The following is a 24843-nucleotide window of genomic DNA, read 5'->3' on the forward strand; positions in this document are numbered from 1 at the left end:
ATGTTTGTACTAGAAAGCAGGTATGACCTATACGCTCATTGTCCTTATTTTCGTGGGAAGACACTGCATCAGTAGGAATATAAGGAGTGAGTGTCTTTGATGAAACAAAGGCCTGATATCTTCTCTGTAGTCAGAAGTGTAGGGAGCAGATGGATATAGAAGTTGTGGTGTATGATAAATGCAAAATCCTAGGAGAGAAGCTGATAATGGACTAAACTGTCCCCATTATGACAGGATATGAACTTTGAGGATGTGGCCATTGCCTTCTCTCCAGAGGAGTGGGGAATCCTTGATGAGGCTCAGAGACTTCTGTACTGTAAAGTGATGCTGGAAGTATTTGCTCTTGTATCATCTGTAGGTAAGACCCTCACATCTCTCCTAATGGACTGAGGTGATGGCTTCTCTTCCTTTATATTCCAACTGTATCTTTCTCTCTCCAACAGCCAGACCGTGGGCTCTGCAAATTTTCCTCAACCTGATGTGAAATGTGCTATGGATGCCAGTGCTGAGCTGTGTGGAGAGCCCTGAGTAATAGACTCCACAAAATTTTTTAAAACTATTTTCCTCAGAGAGTGAAGGATGTGTCTGGGAGCCAGGCATCGTACAGACAGCTTAATGAGTCCCCATTGCTGTTTCTCTACCTGGGTGGGTGACTATGTCTAGATCCATGGCTTCCACTTCTGCACCTTTTTTCTGGAGAAAGGTTCTGGGTGACTGCCTGTGCCAGGTTATGTTCTTTACTTACATGAACCATGGGCTGTTCTTGTAAGACCCTCCTTCAATTGGTGTTTGTAATATTACCTTCCCTGAATACTATTCCAAGTCGATTTGCTCTGGACCAAGCTGGATGGTCACCTCTGTCATCTTTCATTAATACTTGGAATATTTCGGTTTTATGTATTTGTGGAGAAGTTGGTACCGGGAGAACATGCAGGATGGTCTCAGAGGAGGCCTGGCCCAGCTGAGTGGAAATTAGCAGAATGTATGACACAAGGGCTGTTTTCAAGTTATACCAGGAACCAGATCAATTCCATCACTGATCAGATGCATTTGCCACTGCCCACACCTAATTTTTACCTTTCCTTTTAACTACTTTACACTTTCTGACATGTCATTTCACCTGTGATTTCCTAGCATTCTGCCATGTTCACCTTTGTGGCATATTTACATCACCTGCTCCTCTGCACTGCTGCCACCGCAGTATTCTTCAACATTGACCTGCACATGTGTTATGAGGTGCACACACATACTTAAGTAGTCCTTGAAAACAGCTACTCATTTATTGAATTTTTCTTGAGATAAGAAATAAACAAAACTCTGAAGAGGTTGCCTATGTCACCCGCAGACAAGCCCTAGTGAACATGGTTAGCCTAAAGAAGGGCTGGAAGTCTTACCTCTCTTCCATGTGGTGTTTGCCATCTCTGTGTCATATTCCTGGTGTGATCTTCCTTCCGTTATGATCTTCAGAGGCCCAGAACTTCACAGAAGCCTCTTGTTAATCCTTCCTGCATACTTGTTCTTTTCAGAAATTTTCATGGAACCACGGTGTGCCTGCCCACACCACTCCATCGCAGGCCGGCCCCGCCCCCTCCTCCAAGGCCCCGCCCTCCACCTCAGGCCTCGCCCTGCCCTCCACCTACAGTCCCTCTACAAGCCCCGCCTCCGCAACAGGCCCCGCCCTCCATAGAAGGCCCCGCCCTGCCACAGGCCACCCAGGGTGATGCAGTTTCACCGGTGGGACAGGGCCGGTAGGGTAGGGGGATAAGAGATCAACCAAAGGACTTGTATGCATGCATATAAGCATAACCAATGGACATAAGACACTGAGGGATAGGGGAGGCTAGGGGACTGTCTAGGGGCGGGGGGGGGAAATGGACACATATGTAATACCCTTTGTATTACTTTAAGCAATTAAAAAAAAAAGAAAGAAAAGATATTTTCATGGAACCACGGTGTCATGGGCATCACATTTTAGTAATAGAACTTCCCTCTGTCACCACGATCAACATTCAGTTCCTCACCTTTTTTCTCTTTTCAGGTTGTTTGCATAAAAAGGATGATGAGGAGACCTGTTCTAATAGGAGTGAATTTACACAAGGAGAGTCACAGGTCAGGGATTCTAAGACAGCTCTAGTAACCCAGAAGAACGATCCATGTAAGCAGTGTTTCGCGGTGTTAAAAGACATTTTGCACCTGAATGAGTTACAAGCAGCACACTTGGAGCACAAAGGCTTCTTCAGTGAGGAATGTGATGTGTGAGAGACTTCTGTTCCAGTGTAAACCCTCACCAGCAACAGAGGGATGCCAGGGGAAAGACGTCCTGGAAAGAAGCTACGGACAAGGCCTCATTTGTGAACAGGTGCAGCTTCGACTTATCAGAGGTGCCTTCAAACAACAGGGTGGTTGGGGAAGATTCCCAAACTCCCTCAGACCTTCTCCAGCACCAGGCAACTCATAACACTGAGGAGCCACACTGGGACAGTGAGATTTCACAGGAATTTCTCAGTGGAAAAAGTCCTCACCCGTGGGGTGAATGTGAAAACGCTGCCAGCCACAACCTCAATGTTGTTGAATGTCAGGGTGTGTGTTCTGGAGAGTGTGGAAAATGTAGGAAGAATTATAGACGAATCTTTAACCTCATTCGACATAAAAGAGTTCACACTGGAGAAAAGCAGTATGAGTGTAATGATTGTGGGAAGTCCTTCAGTCAGAGTTCCACCCTCATTCAACATCACAGAGTTCACACTGCAGAAAAGCCTTATGAGTGTAGTGAATGTGGGAAATCTTTTACCCACAATAGTCAGCTCCTTATCCAGAAGAGAGTTCACACTGGAGAAAAACCTTATGAATGTGGTGAATGTGGGAAATCCTTTAGACAAAATAGTCGGGTCCTTATCCACAAGAGAGTTCACACTGGAGAAAAACCTTATGATTGTGGTGAATGTGGGAAATCCTTTAGGCAAAATAGTAGGCTCCTTATCCACAAGAGAGTTCACACTGGAGAAAAACCTTATGAATGTGGTGAATGTGGGAAGTTCTTTAGGCAAAATAGTCAGCTCTTTATCCAGAAGAGAGTTCACACTGGAGAAATACCTTATGGGTGTAGTGAATGTGGGAAGTCCTTTAGGAATAATAGTCAGCTCTTTATCCACAAGAGAGTTCACACTGGAGAAAAGCCTCATGAGTGTAATGAATGTGGAAAGTCTTTTAGGCAAAATAGTCATCTCCTTATCCACAATAGAGTTCACACTGGGGAAAAGCCTTATGAGTGTACGTGTTGTGGGAAATATTTTCATCGAAAATATGGCCATATGAGACACCTGAGAGTTCACACTGGAGAAAAGTCATAAATGTGAAGGGAATGTTTCATTTTTCTTATCCAGAATAACAACACTGGAGGAGACTCTATGATACACAGTTGCCTTAATATGATCCCTTTTGATCAGGACATACACTCTGCTAGATTCCTCATAAGTTTCAGTTACAAGTGAGGCTTTAAGGAGCTACTTGAACTTGCGATTGTGCCCAGGCCTCCTATCCTGTTGATGTCCCTCAGGGTGATTGTGGCTGAAGTGATTTCACTTCTACCACTTGGCTCACCTGAACAGTGTGCATCAGTCACAATCCCTGTGTGCTCTCTTGTGCTTGAATGAATTCTAAATACTCTGAACTCTTGGCAGGATCTTCACTCCTTTCTCTCTGCCTAGGGAATGGGCCTGACCCAGGGTTTGTCCAGAACACCCATCCTCAGAAAAGATGTGGTCCCTCATTCAGGGAGTTCGTGGTTCTCACATTATGCTGTGATGATTGTCTTAGGTTTTGTTTCAGCAATCTGAACACCGCTGGGTATGGTTTATGATATTTTGTTAAAGGTGTTTTTCCAGTTGTACCGTTCATTGTGATGGTTCTATTCACTGCGTGCAATGTTTTGAAAGCACTGTGGTGATTTGTCAGCATGTAAATGTGAACCAATATTTTGGGGACGTCAAATCTTCTTTGCTTTGGAAAGGAGAACATGCTGGCAGAAAATCATTCTTCATCCCAAACTGGTTTATTTGGTATTTCTGCCCAAGGAGTTGAAAGAAAGATTGCATAACTTCTTGGTCTTAATTTATATCCTGGTATCTTTGTTATGAGTGAGGCCATTAGTCACCCGAAACAAGAGGCCTTTGTGTCCTTTTGTGAACAATATGAATTATGTTATTTGTTCACAGTATGTATTACTTCATTCTTATCAATGTTTAGGGGAACTCCTTCCCACATACTGCAAAGAAGCCAAGTGCCATGAAGTTCAAAATTTCATAGTCTTCTGACATTTGTTGTAAGACTCTGAGGTGAACCTACCATTAGACAGAAAGACTATTCATAGTGATGAGAGAGACTGCAGTAAATTCTATGGAAAGTGTCTCTTCTGAACATACATCAACAAATGTCCCTGGGCCTATCTCTTGTGTGACCTTTGTGTACAGACATTCTCAGCACCCCCAAAAATGTTTCCTGTAGCTGAACTCATTGGCAGAGAAAATAATTTAATGGGTTTGTGGATTCCCCTGGTCTCTGTAAGGTGTTCACCACAAAGTCATTTCTCAATATGTAAGAACTCAAAGCTACAGGAAGGATAATCCCATAATCACAGTCCCAGGATGTGTCTTTTGTAACCAGTCAACATTCCTGTGTTTTCCATGGCAGTAGTCTTCACTGCTTCCCAATATTAGCTGCCGCTGTAGCAATGATGTTCCTCTCAGGTTTAGAAACTGACGTACGAGAAAGTGCACTAAAGCTGTGAAGCCATCACACGTGAAATAATCTTATCTGTCACTATATACAAGGTGTGGTAAAAGTAGACTTTCAGTTCTGAGTACACAAAAAACCACTCTTGTTCTTTTTAAAAAATATTTTTAAAAATACCTTTGTTTCATTTTAGTTAGGATGAGAGGAAGGCGGGTGTGGGGGTGGGGAGAGATAAGCTTCCATGAGCTCAGTCCCACACACACCTTACTGGGGACCCAGGCGGGTCTGTGCACTGATCTGGAATTCAACCAGGAACCTTTTAGTTCATGGATGACACCCACCCAAATGAGGCACAAGGTGAAAGCAGAGTTTATTCCTGTATTTTTTATTTGTTATAATTTTCCATACCAACACCTCTAACACTCTTCATTTTCCTCTTGCCCTTTTATAATCCCTCTTTCTGACTTTCCCAATCATTCATGCAAGGATTCATTTTCCGTACTTTACATTAGATTAGTTCATATTCTTCATAGTTTAGTATGTTCTATATTGTGTGTGCTTTTTTTACAAACACTGGTATTCATAATGCTACACAGATATATTTTTTAAATATATTTCATTTGTATTCAGACAGGAAGGGAGTGAGAGAGGGAGGGGAGAGAGAGGGAGAGAGAGAGACATCAATGATGAGAAGAATCATTGATCCGCTGCCTCCTGCATGCTCGCTACTGGGCATCAAGCCTTCAACCCAGGCAAGTGCCCTTGATGGGAATTGGACCGGGGATCCTAATGTCTGCAGGCCAACACTCCTTTATCCACTGAGCCAAACCAGCCAGGGCTACACAGATATTTTGAGATTTAACACAAATGCTTATGTGAATATTGAATTTGTTCTGTTCCTGATTAGTATTGCATTCTATGAATAACTACTTCAGCTATTGATCTGTCTATAGAATTGGTTATTTCCAAGTTTGGGGAATTATAAATAAATCTGTTTGCAATATTTGCATTCAGTTATCTTTATAGATATGCATTCTACTAATCAAATTGTTGCAGTGTATGTGAATGTTTCACAATTTAACATATTCAGAACTGTGATTTAAAATTGTCATGCACTTTGCCTTCCCAACAATGCCCAGCATATAAAAATTCCAGTTTTTGTTCAACCCTGCAAGGACATGCAATGGTTAATCTTTTAAATTAGTAAGCCTGGAATTATCTATATATGAACATGCTTTTGCTTTCATTTCATTTCCTAAGAATTTATTGGTGGTGAACATTTTTTCATACATTTACTTCCATTGTCTTTATCTCCTTTGTTAAGATGTAGGCTCAGAAATTTGCCTATTTTTAAAATTACTTATTATTTTAACCAATATGAGGACAGCTCACAATCTAACATATATATTTGAATGTCAATCATTCCTCAATAACTGAATGAATTGTTGCTGTATGGAACTATGGGTTTTAAATACTGTAAGGAAAATGTTTTTCTCAATTTTTAACCTATGTACACTTTAAATCCACGTGTACCATATCCTAACAGGTTTTATATGCATTGTTAACATTCTCCACCACTCTTTTCTAAGTATAAGCATTCACTAATACATTAAGTGAAGTCTATGTTTGTAATCTTTATTAACTTCCCTCATGTAAATACCCTCGCTGTGGTTATTTTCAAAATGCCAAAATGATGGCAGTGAACAAGGATATGATAAGATATTTCAGTAGCAAATCATCATATTTTATTTCCAACATATTGATAAGATAGCAATCGGTATCCCCATGAACATCTATATATTTAAAAGCCTAATATGCAAATTGTCCACAGGAGAGTTTGTCTGGGAGACTGATCACTCACTATGGCATGTGCTGACCACCAGGGGGCAGCATGGAATGAAGGAAGACCCCAGCTGGCAACCAGAAGGCCCAGATCAGTCCTGATTGCTGGCCAGTTCAAGGGACGCTACCCATGCATGCATTTTGTCCACCAGGCCTCCAGTTTATAATAAAATAGTAAAATAATTGGGAAATGCAAGTCTTACATATTTCTGTAAAGTTTTGTTTATATATTATTGATTTTAAAAATACATTTCAAAATGTTTTTATTGATTTCAGAGCGATTAGGGAGAGGGAGAGAGAGATAGAAACATCAATGATGAGAGAGAATCATCGATAGGCTGCCTCCCACAGGCCACTGACTGCATGGAACCCACAGTTCAGCATGTTCTTTGACCAGGAAGCTGACGATAGTCACTGTGATTGGTTTCGACAAACCGGATGAGAAAGCGGGTTCATGGCTGAACTGTGGGCACTGTGGCCGGACTTGACCTTCTCTGCAGGAGGCCGCACAGTTTGCCTTGAGCCCCAGACTACCTTCTGATGGGTACCTCTGTACCAGAGGGAACTTTCCAGAACTGAATGCAAATAAAAAGTCCAGTGGCTGACACTGTTGCTTAGAGATGTATCTGTAAGGTACTTTAGTAAACACACCACAATGATAGTACCCCAGAAGAAAATGACATACACAGAGGCAGTATGGATGATAAGCATCCATAGAATTTCAGAGGATCTGGCCAAAATTCACAACAATGGGACAGGATATGGAATACAAGAAATAGAATTTGAAATAATTAGGAGCCTCAGACGTTCACAATAAATCAAGCTTAATAAATCATTTTTAGAAAGCCAAAATCAACCTCCAAGATGCCACTATTGGGTTCCTGTGTTTTAAGCAAGACTGCAAGTCCTGGCCAGATAATGCAGTGGTTAGAGCTTTGGCTCCTGGAGCGAATGGTCTCTGCTTTGATTATGGTCAAGGGCAAAGAACTCAGCTGCAGGTTTAATACTAGGGCCATGTCAGGGCAAATAAGGGAGGCAAGCCATTGATGTATCTCTCTCTTGCAGCATTCCTATGAATTGCATGGCAGTAGTATTCACTGATTGCCAACATTTTCTGCCACTGAGGCAAAGCTGTTCCTCCCAGGAAATGAGCACTGATATGCAAGAAAGCGCACTTTTCTAACGTGTGTTATTTTCTGAGCCTTTACCTAGAGATAAAGCTGTGAAATATCACAGGTGAAATAATTTTATCTGTCACTATATTCAAGTTGTGGCATAAGTGAATTTTCAGTTATGAGTACACAAACCGCAGCACTTGTGCTTTTAAAAAATACCTTTATTTTATATTTTTAGGAAAAGAGGTGGGAATGGGGAGATAGATAGATAAAAAAATATGAGCTGCCTCCTGCACAGTCCCTACTGGGGCCACAGGTGTGGCTTTGCACCGACCTTGAATTGAACCAGGACCTGTCAGTGCACTGGATGATACCCACCCAGCTGAGGTGTTTCTGTGCACAATATTAATTATAGTCTCTGGTCACAATAAGTATGACATAATTCTCAACAATGTTTAGGGGAATTCTTCCCCACAAACACTAAAGGAGCCATGTCCTGTGATGTATGAAATTTCATACACTGGTGTCATTCTTTATAACTATTTTTTTTAATTGATTTCAGAGAGGAAAGGACAGGAGAGAGAGATAGAAACATTAATGATGAGAGAGAATCATTGATTGGCTGCCTCCTGCATGCCCCCTACTGGAGATCAAACCTGCAATCCCAGAGTGTGCCCCTGACCAGAATTGAACCTGAGACCCTTCAGTCTGCAGGTTGATGCTCTATCAACTGGGCTCTGGTGTCATTTTTTATATGACTCTGAGGTTTAAATATAACCACCCGTATGACAGAAACACTGCCTTCATAGTGAGTGTGAAAGATTGCAGTGAATTAGATGAAAAGTGCTTCTTCACTTTGGTGTTGTTGAATCAAATCAATCTTAACACTATTCTTTTTAAATATTTTTATTGTTTTTTTAGAGAGTGAGGGAGATGGAGAAACATCAATGATGAGAGAGAATCATTGATCATTTGCCTCCTGCATGCCCCTGCAGGGATGGAGCTCTCCAACCTGGGCATGTGCCTGACCTGGAATCAAATCAGTGATCTCATGGTTCATGGGTCCATGTCCAAGCACTGAATCATGCCATGTGGGCAAACTATTCTTTTTTATTATTGATTATTGACTCAATTACTGATGTTCCCAATTTCCACCATCACCATCCCCCTTTGCCTCCCTCTACCCTGCCCCCTCTGCTTCTAGGCCCTCACCACATTATTGTCTATGTCCTTGGGCTATGCATATATGATTATACTTTAAAAATATAGTTTTATTGATTTTAGAGAGAGGGAGGGAGAAGGAGAGATAAAAACATCAATGATGAGAGAGAATCACTGATTAGCTGCCTCCTGCACACACCTCGCCCCTATCTGAGAATTGAACCTACAGCCCATGCACGTACCCTGACCAGGAATAGAACCATGACCTCCTGGTTCATAGGTTGCCGCTCAACCATTGAGTCACAGCAGCTGCGCTATAGTATTTAAAAATTGAAAAAACAATGTATTTATTGTTGCTAGTTTACAGATGTCTCCCATTTTCCCCTTTGCATATATACTTTGGGGGATCTCTCCCAGTCCTCCCCACGCCCCGCTCCTGGGAGATCTGCCAGTCTGTTCCAGTTAACCAGGCCTCTGGCCCCATCTTGTCCTTCCCCAGGGCCACTTGCTGAACCACATCACCTTTATTCACTAGTGTCATTGGCCTGGATGCTAGCCCTCCTGTAGGCGTTTGAGAAAACTACATTACCCAGAAAGGAATGGGCGCACGTGGGCGGAGCTAACGGGTGTTTCTGGTGTCAGTGCATCCAGTTAGGGCAGGACTTCCACCTTCCTCCTCCTGGCGGGCATTTTGACCTCTTCAGTTCAAGGACTCACAGGCTTCAGGCCAATGGACATGAGTAGGAGGAGGCCTAGGAGGCAGCGTCCTTGCTGTGCGGGTGTGTCTGAGGCTGGTTGGGCACCAACAGGCTGGGACTGGGGCCTCCGTGCCTCCGGGACTCCTCTCGGCCCACAGCGTCCCCGCAGCCTGACCCCGTTTAACCCCCCAGCCTTGCGGACCGGCGCCTCTCAGGTCCCGCCGCCCAGGAAGCCGCATCCAGAAGTGAGTCTCTCCTGGGTGACACAGGGTGTGATGGGGGATGAGGGACGCAGGCTGCAGTGCCACCTTTTAAGGACACGGTGGTGGGGCTGAGCCAGGAGGAATTTGAAAACCCAGGCCTGTTTTGGGTCTAAAGGCAACAAAGAGATGAGGTGTGGTTTTGCAGGAGGAGGTTTACTTTCACTCTCAGAACGCTGGGAGCATAGATGGTTGTGAAAAAGGAGGGACATTTTGTGGGGTAAGATTCTAACTTTTCCTGACATTGCTCAGAAAAGGACAGACTAGAAGACAGAGGACAGGAAGGTGAAGTCCTGTAAATGGTCAGGTAACTGGCAAGAGTGAGCACTGAGGACTGAGCTCTGAGATAACACAGGCATCTGGAGGGCACCTGGCCTCTGGGCTGGACAAGGGCACTGAGCAGCCTGAGCCCATAGATCCTGGCGGTGTTTGCCAGGCTCTCAACAGACCATTTTCTTTACAGGAATTCCTACTAATGCAGAATGAGTTGGGTGTACTGGACGGTGAAGATAATTTCAGGGCTTCACACTCTTGTGGCCTCTGAGATAGTTGTGTCCTGGGGCTGTCCCGCTGCTCTTGTATCCCTTGGACCTGGGGACTTTGAACAGACACTAAGCCCAGACTCCTAAGGTCATGACGCGGGCTTCCTGTAGTGGACCTTGTATTTAGCAACCAGTGTACTGAGTGGTAGGTCCTGCAGGGCATTGGTTACAGATTGTGCAAAGGCTTGTAGGGAAGAGTGAGCTGATATAGGAACCGGCAGATACTTAAATATATATATGTGTGTGTAAATTTTAGATATAGAAAGGAAGGGATAGGGAGAGGGACAGAGAAACACTGATAAGCAACAGACAAGGATTGGTTACAGCCTGCACAACCCCTATTGTGGATCTAGCCTACTACCAAGGCATGTGACTTCACCACCGCCTGGGTCTATAGCAGTGCTGGCGAACCTTTTGAGCTCAGCGTGTGAGCATTTTGAAAAACCCTAACTTAACTCTGGTGCCGTGTCACATATAGAAATTTTTTGGTATTTGCAACCATAGTAAAACAAAGATTTATATTTTTGATATTTATTTTATATATTTAAGTGCCATTTAACAAAGAAAAATCAACCAAAAAAATGAGTTCGCCAGTCACCTCTGACACGCTTGTCATAGGTTTGCCATCACTGGTCTATACTCAACGGAGACACATCAGCCAGGACTGTAGATCACTTTAATATAGGAGCCCTGGCCGGTTGAGCTCAGTGGATGGAGTGTCGGCCTGTGGACTGAAGGGTCCCAGGTTCAGTTCTGGTCAAAGGCACATGCCCAGGTTGCAGGCTTGATCCCCAGTAGAGAGCATGCAGGAGCCAGCCAATCAGTGATTCTCTCTCATCATTGATGTTTCTATCTCTCGCTCCCTCTCCCTCTCTGATATCAATAAAAATACATTTTAAAAAATATATAGGAAATCATGATCAGGTTGGTAACAGTTGTAGTAGCTCAGAAGTGCAGTGTGAGCCTGAGGTCTAGCTTTCCTGCTGGGGCCACTGTGGAAGGTGGGTATCACGACACAGCAGAGAGATAGAAGTTGTCATGTAGAGTGTGGGGGAGAGGTAATCATTTTGCAGTGGCCAAGGCCTTTAAAAGAGAATGGACCTGATACTATTTAGAGGCTGAAGAGTTATTCAAACAAAGTGAGACTAGGGCTGGTACATATTAACTTCTCTAAACACTCACCAGGATTTTGTTGTGACCCTTGGTGTGGCCTGGTTTTGGCAAGTTTCAAACAGTCTTGTGGATTAGCTTAGAGGCCTGAGTGGTCATCTGAAACTCACTGGGCATGGTCAGAACGCCATCGGGTGTGGGACTTGAGTGTCGGTTAAGTGAGAGATGTTGGCAAGCATTCTCTGGACAACAAATGCTGAGTTAACTCAGACGCAAAGGAGAGCACTGTGGGGGCTGGGGCTGAGGGAGTGCAGGTGTAAACCACGTGTGGAAAAGAGTGATGTGCACTTGAAGAGGGAATGTGAATTAATGGCCATAGCACCCTGACATTGACATAAGAGTGAATGAGGAGAGAGTCCATTTCTGGTGGTGTCTGGATGATCCAGTACAGTGACTTTTAGGGTGATTGCCTGTAAAGAGGGGTGTTTTGGTGCTACATTCTAGGTACAGAGCTTCGTTGCCATTTAACTAACCATCTGCCTTTTGTTTTTGAGGGTGACACACAGATTGATAGGAATGAGCTAGCCTACATCAGTATTACCCAGGCTTCAAAAGCTCCACGGAATGGGTAAGGGAGAAGGGTAAGGGGTAAGAGATTGTGGATGTGGTGAAATATAATTTTGGAAAAAAGTGATTAGGAAACTATTTGTCCTCACCACGACAAATTTGCATTACCTTTGAAGTTGTGCTTCTGAAAATGAAGCTGTGTGACACAAGTCTTGTTCAAAGAACTCTGTGCAACAGGTAGTGCAAAGCCATGGCCTCCGTACACCGGTATTGGGGTCAAGAGGGTGCAGTGTGATGCCATGTATTTGGTGTCTTTGAGAAATAATATGAGGGTATTGCCTGACAAAACCAGTATCAAATCGCTCACGCTGTCTCTATGGCCAGCATCTGTCTTTAACCTATGGTTTTGACACCCATTCTGCTGATAAAAGTCCGGGTGGTGTACACAGGAGTCCATAGCTCAGGTGTCTTATCTGCCTTTATTATAGTGGGAAGACAAAATGTCAGTAGGAATATAAGAAGACAATGGCTTTCATGGGATGAAGGCTTGGTATTTTCTCTGATGTGTGGAGTGGACAGAGCAAATGGATGTGGAGGGTGGGGAGTATGACAGACTAAGAATCTTAGGAGTGAAGCTGATCTTGGACTGTACTGTCCCCATTATGACGGGATATGAACTTTGAGTACGTGGCCATTGTCTTCTCTCAGGAGGAATGGGGGCTCTTTGATGAGGCTCAGAGACTTCTGTACTATGATATGATGCTGGAAGTGTTTGCACTTGTGTCATCTGTAGGTAAGACCTTGATGTTCTCCCAGTGTCCTGAGGTGATGACCTCTCTTCCTTTATTCCTCAGGCAAAGCTTTCTCTCTCCCACAGTGGGAACATGGCCTGTGCTAATTTTAATTTTCCCCTCTGCCTTGTCAAATGTGCTGTGGCTGCCAGGGATGAGCTGGATGTAGAGCCTGAAAAAAGGACTCCATGAACATCCCTAACATCTATTTCCTCAAAAGTAGAGGAAACAGAGAGTCAGGAGTCTTGCAGTGAACTTAATAGGTCCCAGCTTGCACTTTCTCTTCATGGGAGGCTGACAGTGTCCATACGCATTCCTTCAACTTCTGTACTCTTTCTCTGGGTAACGGTTCTTTGTGGCTACCTGGGTCATGTTATGGTCTTCACTTACATGAACTATGACTGTTCTTTTAAGGCTTTCATTCAATTGTTTGTAATATTCTCTTCCCTGAATACTATAGCAAGTTGTGTAGCTCTGGCCCAGTGATGACTGCTCACCTCTTCATCACCTGTTTTTCTTCACTGGTGCCTCTGCAATCATCTGCAACATTGACGTGCACATGTGTTATGTGGTGCACATATGTGGTAATTAGTCCTCGAAACCAGCTACTCCTTTATTGAATGTTACTTGGAGTAAGAGGGAGCCAACCTCTTGCTCAGCTTGCCCGCTTCTCCAGTCAACATGCCCTGCTGAATGCTGTTCGTTGAAGGATTAGCCGGAGCTCCATTTCTAATCCATGTGGTGCTTGCCATATTTTGTGTCGTATATCTGGCGAGTCCTTTCTGTTTTGTGATCTTCATTAGCCGAGAAAGTTTCAAGAGCCTCTTATTAATCCTTCCTGCACATCTCTGATTTTCAGAGAATTGCATGTACCAACTGTGATGTGTAACACACCTTTGCAATGGGAATTCGCCCTGTCTCCACATTGAACATTCATTTCCTCACCCTTTCTCACTTTTCAGGTTGTTGGCACAACATGGGTGCTAAGGAGGCCTGTTCTGGTCAAAGTGTATCTATACAAGGAGAGTCACAGGTCAGGGCTTCTAAGACAGCTCCAGTCACCCATAAGACCCTTCTGTGTAAGCGGAGTTTCTCTGTGTTACAACATATTTTGCACCTGACTGAGTCAGATGTAGCATATTTTAAGCAGAAAGCATTCTGTAGTGATGCACGTGTTGGAGACATCTGTTTCAGTGCAAACCCTCACTGTACTGGGCTGCATATCTGGCCCTTTGGCCAGAAGGGGTGCGCTGTGCTGCCTGTTCCTGAAACACATTGATAGGAAGGTACTGACATCAGGCCAGGCCTTGAGATATGGTCTCTTGGCCCCTTCCCCGCACTCTGTACTCTCTGTTCCTAGAACACATAGATAGGAAGGTAGTCACTGTATGATGCTATACTGTGTCGAGAAGTAATTATGTAAACAAGGTTTTGTAACTTTGTGGTTTTTGCAAATAAAAATGCTGTAATTCTTGTAGTCTGGGCTGCAGTTCGGCCTCTGCTCCAGCACGGTGTAACTGTAGTCGCTGGCCATTGAATTCGGGGCTGCAGTTCAGCCATTGCTTCGACAGGGTGCTGTAACTGTAGCCAGCTGGCCAGCTTAATAAAGGCTCTTAAATTTAAATTCTGAGTCGGTGGTCTGTCTCGCTGAGTGAACCCATAACTTTTAGAGGTCCCACCGAGATACCCCACCCACATCCCTGTGGGGAACGACTACCAAGGAGGCCTCCAGTCTTTGTTCCGGGTTCCAGGGAGGCGGAGGAGACTCCACCCAAAACTTTCAATTCGGAAACCGAGCCACCTGGACTCTCGAGAGAGGTAAGGAAGACCAGTCGTTAAACAGGAATTGGGACGGCCCATAGAAGGACCCTTATAGAGGGCTGAATGCAGCGGTACTCATGGTCCAGACTCCCGGCCACCATGGTGGCCGGGGTCTCTGGTTTGTGCTGCTTTAGACTGCACCAGGTTTGTCTGTCTGGTGTTTGTTATCTTGGTGTTTGTTGTCAAAAAGTCATCTGCTTCTGTGTGCACACCGCTGCAATGTTTTTTGAAAAATTTTCATGACTTCAAGGAGCGAGCTGCAGGTTCTGGGCAACCTTCGGTTGCATTTGTCTAGTTTGTTTTGTCTTTGTTCTTTGTTGCCTTTGTCTTTGTCAAAATGGGTTAGGGTCAGTCGTCTTCTTCGACCCCCTATCAATTAGGCCCACTCCAAGCGAGTGGAAGGGGAGCTTGATCACCTCCCGGGAAACCATAGAGCTCCCTTAGGCAATTAGTCAGGAATTGGTGGAAGTCAAAAACTCACACTGTCTGGTGTATGAATATAAGATGAGAGTCTGTGTGAAGCGAAAGCTACTTTGTGCTGTCTGGCTGTACACATGAGAGTATTTGTTATCTCTTTCTATTTCTCTATCCATTGAGCCAAACCAGCCAGGGCTACACAGATATTTTGAGATTCAACACAAAAGCTTATGTGAATATTGAATTTGTTTTGTTCTTGATTAGTATTGTATTCTATGAATAACTACCTCATCTATTGATCTGTCTATAAAATTGGTTATTTCCAGGTTTGGGGTATTATAAATCAATCTGTTTGCAATATTTGCATTCAGTTATCTTTATAGATATGCATTCAACTAATCAGACTATTGTAGTGTAGGTGGATATTTCACATTTTAACATATGCAGAACTGTGATTTAAAATTGTCATGCACCTTGCCTTCCCACCCATACCTAGCATATAAAAATTCCAGTTTTGTTCAACCCTGCAAGGACAGGCAGTGGTTAATCTTTTTAAATAGTAGGTCTCGAATTATCTATATATGAACTTGCTTTTGCTTTCATTTCATTTCCGAAGAGTTTTTGGTGGTGAACATTTTTTCATACATTTACTTTCATTTTCCTTATCTCCTCTCTTGAGATGTTGGCTTATAAATTTGCCTAATTTTAAAATTACTTATTATTTTAACCAATATCCGGAGAGTTCACAATCTAAGACATATGTTTGAATTTCACTCATTCCTCCATAACTGAATGACTTCTTGCTTTATGGAACTATGGGTTTTGAATACTGTAAGGAAAATGTTTTTCTCCATTTTTAACCTATGTACAGTTTAAATGCACATGTATCATATACTTACAGGTTTTATATGCATTGTTCACATTCTCCACCACACTTTTCTAAGTATAAGCATTCAGTAACACGTTAAGTGAAGTCTAGGTTTGTGATCTTTGTTGACTTCCCTCATGTAAATACCCTCTTTGTGATTAGTTTCAAAATGCCGAAATGATGGCCATGAACAAGGATATGATAAGATATTTCAGTAGGCAAATCATCGTATTTTATTTCCCACATATGATAAAGTAGCAGTCGGTATCCGCAAAAACATCTATATATCTAAAAGCCTAATATGCAAATTGTCCCCACAAGAGTTTGACTGGGAGACTGGTCACTCATATGACATGTGCTGACCACCAGAGGCCAGCATGGAATGAAGGAAGTCCCCCGGCTGGCAGCCTGCAGGCCCCGATCAGCACTGACTGCTGCCCAGGTTTGGGACGCTACTCATGCATGCATTTTTTGCACCAGGCCTCCAGTTTATAATAAAATAGTAAAATAATTGGGAAATGCAGGTGGTAAATATTTCTTTATAGTTTTGTTTACATATTATTGATTTTAAAAATACATTTCAAAATGTTTTTATTGATTTCAGAGAGGTTAGGGAAAGAGAGAGACATAGAAATATCAATGATGAGAGAGAATCATTGATAGGCTGCCTCCCACAGACCACTGACTGGGGTGGAACCCACCGTTCAGCATGTGCTTTGACCAGGAAGCTGACGATAGTCACTGTGGTGGGTTTTGACAACCCGGATGAGAAAGTGGGGTCATGGCTGAACTGTGGACACTGTGGACGGTCTTGTCCTTCACTGCAGGAGGCCTCACAGTTTGCCTTGAGGCCCAGACTGCCTTCTGATGGGTACCTCTGTACCAGAGGGAACTTTTCAGAACTGAATACAAATAAAAAGTCCAGTTGCTGTCACTTTTGCTTCAAGGTGTATCTGTAAGGTTCTTTAGTATACACACCACAATGATAGTACCCCAGAAGAAAATGACTTACACAGAGGCATCCACAGAAGTTCAGAGGATCTACCCAAAATTCACAACAATGGGACAGGACATGGAATAAAAGAGACAAAATTTGAGATAATGAACAGCCTCAGACATTCACAATAAATCAGGCTCAATAAATCATATTTAGAAAGCCAAAATCAGCCTCCAAGATGCCGCTATTGCATTCCTGTTTTTTAAGTAAGACTGCAAGACCTGGCCAGTTTACTCATTGGTTAGAGCTTTGGCTTACGAGAGAATGGTCTCTGGTTCCATTACGGTCAAGGGCAAAGACCTCAGTTTCAGGTTGAATAACAGGGCCATGTCAGGGCACATTAGGGAGGCAAGCCATTGATGTGTCTCTCTCTTGAGGATGTTTCTCTCCCTCTCTCTCTTTCTCTCTCTCCACCTCCTCCTACCATTCAACTCTCTCTAGAAGTAAATGGAAAAAGAATTATAGGGTTTGGGGGGGAAAAGAAAACAGAAAGACTGCTAGTTGGCCGATTCATGCTTCCTACTTAGTGTTTTTAGACAATAGAAACAGGGTATCTCTAGGGAAAGCAGTTTCTACTACACCATGGGCTCTACACTCTCCAGTTTCCAAAGTTATGTTGCAATCCCTCAGAATCACCTTCTCTCACAGGTAAGTTAATATTTATCACTCAAACACTAACCTAACTTAAGAAAAGAACAGATTATTTTATTCAAAAAGCATTGGGGATTTTTGTACTTAAATGAAAGCAATGAGGGGATCATGATGATAACACAAATTGTGTGGGTTTATTCTGAGATTCCTGGTCTTCATTCTAGTAGCCTCTTATGTGAATGAAGACAGACTTCCACTGAGATCAGATGATTCTGGTAAATGTTCTTTATATAGATGTATGTTTTACTTATCAAACTGTTGAAGTGTAGGTGAATGTTTTATATATGCAGAACTGTGCTCAGAGAATATATGCCCCGTATGCACTTATCCTGGCCCTACCACCTCTTCCAGGCTTTTTCTGGGAGACTATAGTGACCCCCCTGGCTTCACGTTTCTGTCTTATCACCTGTTGTACCAACCCTGCCCCATTGTTTTTGGGATGTCCTCCACTAGAACTCTAGCTCCCAAAGAAAGAGAACTAGATACTTCCCGAATCATCAGTGTCCACACACTCAGTCCTTACAGGTCGCAGCTGTGCCTTCCTGAGAAAGCAGCCTTCCATGAAGCCTAATTCATTTTCTGATGAATATGGATGAATATGAGGCAACGCTGAGGGGAAGAACTCTTAGGACCATAATTATCCCTTTTAGGAATAGGGAACTGGACATCCCTGGAGAGGACAGGGACAGTCCTATGAACTCCTGGTCCCTGGAGAACAGGTCACATCCTTGCCCATGTGACAAAAGGTGTGATGGGGAGAAGAGGTTCATAGGCTGCAATACCTCCATGAGAGGACGTGATGGTGTGACGGAACCGGGAGAATTTGGGAAACCCAGTGCTTGTTTTGTGTTTAAAGGAACAAAGAAGATGAGGCAGAGTTTGGCACGAGTTGTTTACTTTCATTCTCAGGAAACTGGGGAAATGAATGGTCCTGACCAAAAGAGGGACATTGTGTAAGGTAGTTCTTTAAACTTTTCCGAAAGCAGCTCAAAGGAGGAACAGACTAGAAGAGAGATGATAGCAGTTGGGGACAGGAGGCAGAAGTCCTATAAAAGATAAGGTAACTGGCAAGAGTGTGCACTGAAGACTGAGTCTTGAAGTAATGTTGTCATCTCCAGGACGCATGGGCCTATTGACTGGGAAACAGTACTGAGCAGTCTGAGCCCATAGATCCTGGGGTTGGTGGCCAGAGTCTCAACAGATCTTTCTCCGAACACAGATTCCTGCAAATGCAGGGTGGTTTAAGGATGCTGTTTTGTGGAACTGATATAAGGGCCTCACAGTCTTACAACTTCTGAGATAGTGTTATCCTGGGATTGTCTGGCCTCTCTTCTGGCCCTTATATCTGGGGACCTTGACGAGACACCAAGCCCAGAATTCTAAGTACATGTCTAAGTTTGTCTGAAATGGTCCCTGTTTTTGGCAAAAAGTGGAATCAGTTGTGAGTAGACCTTCCAGTCATAGGTTCCTTTGTGTGCAAAGGCTTAGAGTGAAGACTGAGCTCATTCAAGAACCAACCGGCGTCCTTTAAAAAAAAAGTTTTTATTGATTCCTGAAAGAAAGAGAAAAGCAGAAATAGAAACCAGAATGATCACAGAGAATCACTGGTGGGCTGACTCCTGCAAGCCCCCCACTGGGGATCAAGCCCACAAGCCTGGCATGTGCCCCTGACGAGAATCAAACCCGAGACCCTTCAGTTCACAGGCTTGTGCTCTATCCACTGAGCAAATCTGCTGGGGCTTGTGTCCATTTTTTTAAAATAGGAACTGGTAACAATGGTACAGGAGTGAGGTCTAGAGGAGCTTGTGATACCTTTGGCGTCTGTTCTGCAGGTGATGGGAGTAATGGAAGATTTCGAGAAGCGGAGGCAGGTGATCTGACCCAGGTTTCATTAGACTTCGGGTGGCTGAAGAATAACAAAACAAATGGCTGTGAGGGAGGTGGTAGATAGTCTAGGAAGGAGGTTGCTGTGGTGAGCATGATGCTTAGTGGCCCATGCTGGTGACTGTGGCGGTGAAATAAGCTGTTGGATTCTGGGTTTGTGTTTTATGTGCAGCGAAGTGGATTTTCTAATTTTCAGGATGAGAGAGAGGTAAGAGCCAGGGATGACTTGAAGGTTTGCATTTGGAGCTGCAGGTATGGAAGCACCATCAACTGAGATGCAGATATTCAGAGTAGAAGAGTAATGTTCATTGAGGATACCAAACTTATTTTTTATCTGTTTTGGTGTGTGATATTTCAGAGATTACTTCATGAGCATCTGGTACTCTGAGGAGAAGTTCAGGTTGAAAACTTCTTTAAAGTCGAGGTATAGTGAGCAGGGTAGTGTTGTAGATCATCTTTTTAAAAACTTTTTTTTTCCTGTTTAATTGGAGACAAAGAGCAATTAAAACAAAGTGAGAATGCAGCTATTGCAACTTGTGAATCACACACCGCGATTGTGTTGAGAGCTTTGGTGTGGTCAGTAGTCTGACTAATTTACATACGGGAATGAGTGGTCATATGTGAGACACACTGGACCTGGAGAGAGGGCCACAGGTGATAGGACCTGAGTGCTGATGGCTGTGACCTGTGAAGGGACATCAACTTCAGCACCAGAAGAGGTGGGCTCTGGATATCTGAGATTTGATGTGGTTCTCAATAGGTGAGGTTGAAGGAGAAAAACAATCAGGGAGGGAGGTTTTCATAGAAGCACTGAAGGCTCCTCATTGATTGTGGACGGAAAGACTGAAGGCGCCTCATTGAGTGTGGACTATGATGTTGGTGTAGAACTTAATTGAGTTTGAATTTTTCAGGCGTTAACCAAACCACACTTACTGAGTAATGAGTAGGAAGTCAGGGAGATGACTATTGGTGCTGGGATTGTGGGAGTGTAGGATTGAGAGAGTTATGGTAGAAAGAGTAATGTGTACGTGGATAGGGCATGTGCATTCATGGCTGCAGGGCCACTGAAATCAACATAAGAGGGAATGAAAGTGGAGTTCATTTTTGGTGATATCTGGATAATGTGATATGGTGAATTTCAGATTAATTCCTGAAAAGAGGGTCTATTGCAGTGGTACTTTCTTGGTCCAGAGATTAGGTGAAATCTATGTGCAACCTGCCTTTTGGTGTGGAGGGCAGTCACAGTTAGCAATAGGAATGAGAGAGCATACATCAGTGTCATCTTGGCTGGCATTGGGAAGAGTGAAGGGTAAGAGAGACATACATTACTGAAGGGGTGAATTGGAGTATTGCAAAAAAAGATGATTAAGAAAAATGGTCCAAGTTACGATGTATTCGTGTTACCATTGGCATTATGCCTCTAGGAATGAAGCTGTGTGAGAGAAGTGTGGTGCAAAGATTTATGTGCAGCAGGAAGTGCAAAGTGATGGCTCAGCACCCTTGGATTGGTCTCACACGGGTAAAGTGTGAGGCCAAAATGTTCAGGGTCTTGGAATGAGAATCTAAGGAACAACAAGGTTATTGCATTACAAGAACAGTGTCAAATCACCCACATTCTCATTATGGACATCATCTCTCCGTACTCTATGTTCATGACTCCCACTGTATAGAAAGGCGCAGTGTGAACAACATCTTTGTAGTGGAGAGCGGGTAGGATCTATATGCTCATTGCCCTTATTGTCGTGGGAAGACACTGTATCAGTAGGAATATAAGGAGTGAGTGTCTTTGATGAAACAAAGGCCTTATATCTTCTTTGTAGTCAGAAGTCTAGGGAGCAGATGGATATGGAAGTTGTGGTGTATGATCAATGCAAAATTCTTGGAGAGAAGCTGATAATGGACTAAACTGTCCCCATTATGACAGGATATGAACTTTGACGATGTGGCCATTGCCTTCTCTCCAGAGGAGTGGGGAATCCTTGATGAGGCACAGAGACTTCTGTACTGCAAAGTGATGCTGGAAGTATTTGCACTTGTATCATCTGTAGGTAAGACCCTCACATCTCTCCTAATGGACTGAGGTGATGGCATCTCGTCCTTTATATTCCACCTGTATCTTTCTCTCTGCTGCAGCCAGACCTTGGGCTCTGCAAATTTTCCTCAACCTCATGTGAAATGTGCTATAGATGCCAGTTCTGAGCTGTGTGGAGAGCCCTGAGAAATAAATTCCACAATCTTCTTTAACATTATTTTCCATAGAAACTTCAGGATGCCTCTGGGAGCCAGTCGTCTTACAGACAGCTTAATGGGTCCCACCTGCTGTTTATCTAACTGGGAGAGTGACTATGTCTAGATCCATGGCTTCTACTTCTGCACCTTTCCTCCAGATAAAGGTTCTGGGTGACTGCCTGTGCCTGATTATGTTCTTTACTTACATGAACCATGGGCTGTTCTTGTAAGACCCTCCTTCAATTAGTGTTTGTCATATTACCTTCCCTCAAAACTATTCCTAGTGGATTTGCTCTAAACCTGGGTTGGATGGTACCCTCTGTCATCTTTCATTAACACTTGGAATATTTCGGTTTTATGTATTTGTTGAGAAAGTGGTACAGGGAGAATCCTAGTTTTTTTTTTCACAGGGTAAACATGTAGGATGGTTTTAGTGGAGGCCTGGCCCAGCAGAGTGGAAACCAGGAGAACGTGTGACACAAGGGCTCTTTTCAAATTATACCAGGAATCAGCTAGATTTCATCACTGCTCAGATGGAGGTGCTACTGCCTACACCTCATTTTTACCTTTCCTTTTAACTACATTACACTTTCTGACATGTCCTTTCACATATGACTTCCTAGCATTCAGTCATGTTCACTTCTGTGGCATTTTTCTATCACCTGCTCGTCTGCACTGTTGCCTCTGCAGTATTCATCAACTTTGACCTGCACATGTGTTATGAGGTTTACATACATACTTAAGTAGTCCTCAAAAAACGGCTATTCGTTTATTGAATTTTTTTTGGAATAAGATATAAACAAAATTCTGCAGAGCTTGTCTGTGTCACCTGCAGACAAGCCCTACTAAGCACTGTTAGCGTAAGGAAGGGCTGGAAGTCTTACCTCTCTTCAATGTGGTGTTTGCCATTTTTGTGTCATATTCCTGGTGTGGTCTTCCTTCCTTTATGATCTTCCCAGGCCCAGAACTTCGCTGAAGCCTATTATAACCCTTCATGAACATCTCTTTTCAGAAAATTGCATGAAGCCGAGGTGTCCTGTCCAAAACACTTTTGTAATACAACTTCCCTTTGTCACCAAAATCAACATTCATTTCCTCACCCTTTTTCTGTTTTCAGATTGTTGGCATAAAAAGGATGATGAGGAGACCTGGGCTTCTCAGAATGTATATATAGAAGGAGAGTCACAGGTCAGGGATTCTAAGACAGCTCCAGCAACCCAGAATAACCATCCATGTAAGCAGTGTTTCTCGGTGTTAAAAGATATTTTGCACCTGAATGAGTTACAAGCAGCACACTTGGAGCACAAAGGCTTCATAAGTGAGGCATTTGTGAGAGAGGTCTGTTCCAGTGAAAACACTCACCAGCAACAGAGGCATGCCAGGGAAAAGATATCCTGGAAAGAAGCCACGAATAAGGCCTCATTTGCGACCAGCTGCAGCTTTTACTTATCAGAGCTGACTTCAACCAACAGGGCGGTTGAGGAACATTTTCAAACTTCCTCAGAGCTTCTCCAGCACCAGGCAACTCATAACACTGAGGAGCTACACTGTGGCAGAGAGATTTCACAGGAATTTTTCAGTGGAAAAAGTCTTCACCAGTGGAGTGAATGTGAAAACGCTGCTAACCACAACTTGAAAGTTGTTGGATGTCAGGATGTGTGTTCTGGAGAGTGTGGCAAATGTAGGAAAAATTATGGAGGAATCTTTAACCTCATTCGACATAAAAGAGTTCACTCTGGAGGAAAGCGGTATGAGTACACAGATTCTGGGAAGTCCTTCAGTGAGAGTTCCAAGATCATTCGACATCAGAGAATTCACACTGGAGAAAAGCCTTATGAGTGTTGTGAATGTGGGAAAGCTTTTACCCGCAATAGTTCCCTTCTTACACACAAGAGAGTTCATACAGGAGAAAAACCTTATGAATGTAGTGAATGTGGGAAGACTTTTAGGCAAAATAGTCACCTCCTTATCCACAGGAGAGTTCACACTGGAGAAAAACCTTATGAATGTGGTGAATGTGGGAAGTCTTTTAGGGATAATAGTCATCTCCTTATCCACAAGAGAGTTCACACTGGAGAAAAACCTCATGAATGTAGTGAATGTGGGAAGACTTTTAGGCAAAATAGTCACCTCCTTATCCACAGGAGAGTTCACACTGGAGAAAAACCTTATGAATCTGGTGAATGTGGGAAGTCTTTTAGGGATAACAGTCAGCTCCTTATCCACAAGAGTGTTCACACTGGAGGAAAGCCTCATGTGTGTAGTGAATGTGGGAAAGCTTTTAACTGCAATTATTATCTTGTTATCCACAAGAGAGTTCACACTGGAGAAAAACCTTATGAATGTGGTGAATGTGGAAAGTCTTTTAGGGTTAGTAGCCTGCTGCTTATCCACAAAAGAGTTCACTCTGGAGAAAAACCTTATGAATGTAATGAATGCGGAAAGTCTTTTAGGCAAAATAGTCACCTTCTTATCCACAAGATAGTTCACGCTGGAGAAAAACCTTATTTATGTGGTGAATGTGGGAAGTCTTTTAGGGATAATACGCAGCTCTTTATCCACAAGAGAGTTCACACTGGAGAAAAACCTTATGTGTGTCGTGAATGTGGGAAGTCTTTTAGGCTAAATACTCAGCTCCTTATCCAAAAGAGAGTTCACACTGGAGAAAAACCTTATGAATGTAGTGAATGTGGGAAGTCTTTTAGGCAAAACAGTCACCTCCTTATCCACAGGAGAGTTCACACTGGAGAAAAACCTTATGAATGTGGTGAATGTGGGAAGTCTTTTCGGGATAATAGTCATCTGCTTATCCACAAGAGAGTTCACACTGGAGAAAAGCCTCATGTGTGTAGTGAATGTGGGAAAGCTTTTAACTGCAATTATTCTCTTCTTATCCACAAGCGAGTTCACACTGGAGAAAAACCTTATGAATGTGGTGAATGTGGAAAGTCTTTTAGGGTTAGTAGCCTGCTCCTTATCCACAAGAGAGTTCACACTGGAGAAAAACCTTATGAATGTAGTGAATGCGGAAAGTCTTTTAGGCAAAATAGTCACCTCTTTATCCACAAGAGAGTTCACACTGGAGAAAAACGTTATGAATGTGGTGAATGTGGGAAATCCTTTAGCCAAAATAGTCAGCTCCTTATCCACAAGAGAGTT

The 24843-nt window shown here is 43.2% G+C and overlaps 1 protein-coding gene across 1 annotated transcript; it reads left to right on the plus strand.

Moving 5' to 3' along the window:
* LOC132223025 (zinc finger protein 420-like) lies at positions 1-24843 on the plus strand (the record flags this gene model as incomplete). The annotated part of the gene is made up of 4 exons (XM_059678417.1): positions 1-20; positions 2654-3043; positions 23466-23863; positions 24098-24843. Coding segments are annotated over exons 1-4 (1554 nt in total), but the record flags the coding sequence as incomplete, so codon positions are not given.

The sequence above is a fragment of the Myotis daubentonii genome, chromosome 21 (genome assembly GCF_963259705.1).
Source record: "Myotis daubentonii chromosome 21, mMyoDau2.1, whole genome shotgun sequence".
Lineage (NCBI taxonomy): Eukaryota > Metazoa > Chordata > Mammalia > Chiroptera > Vespertilionidae > Myotis > Myotis daubentonii.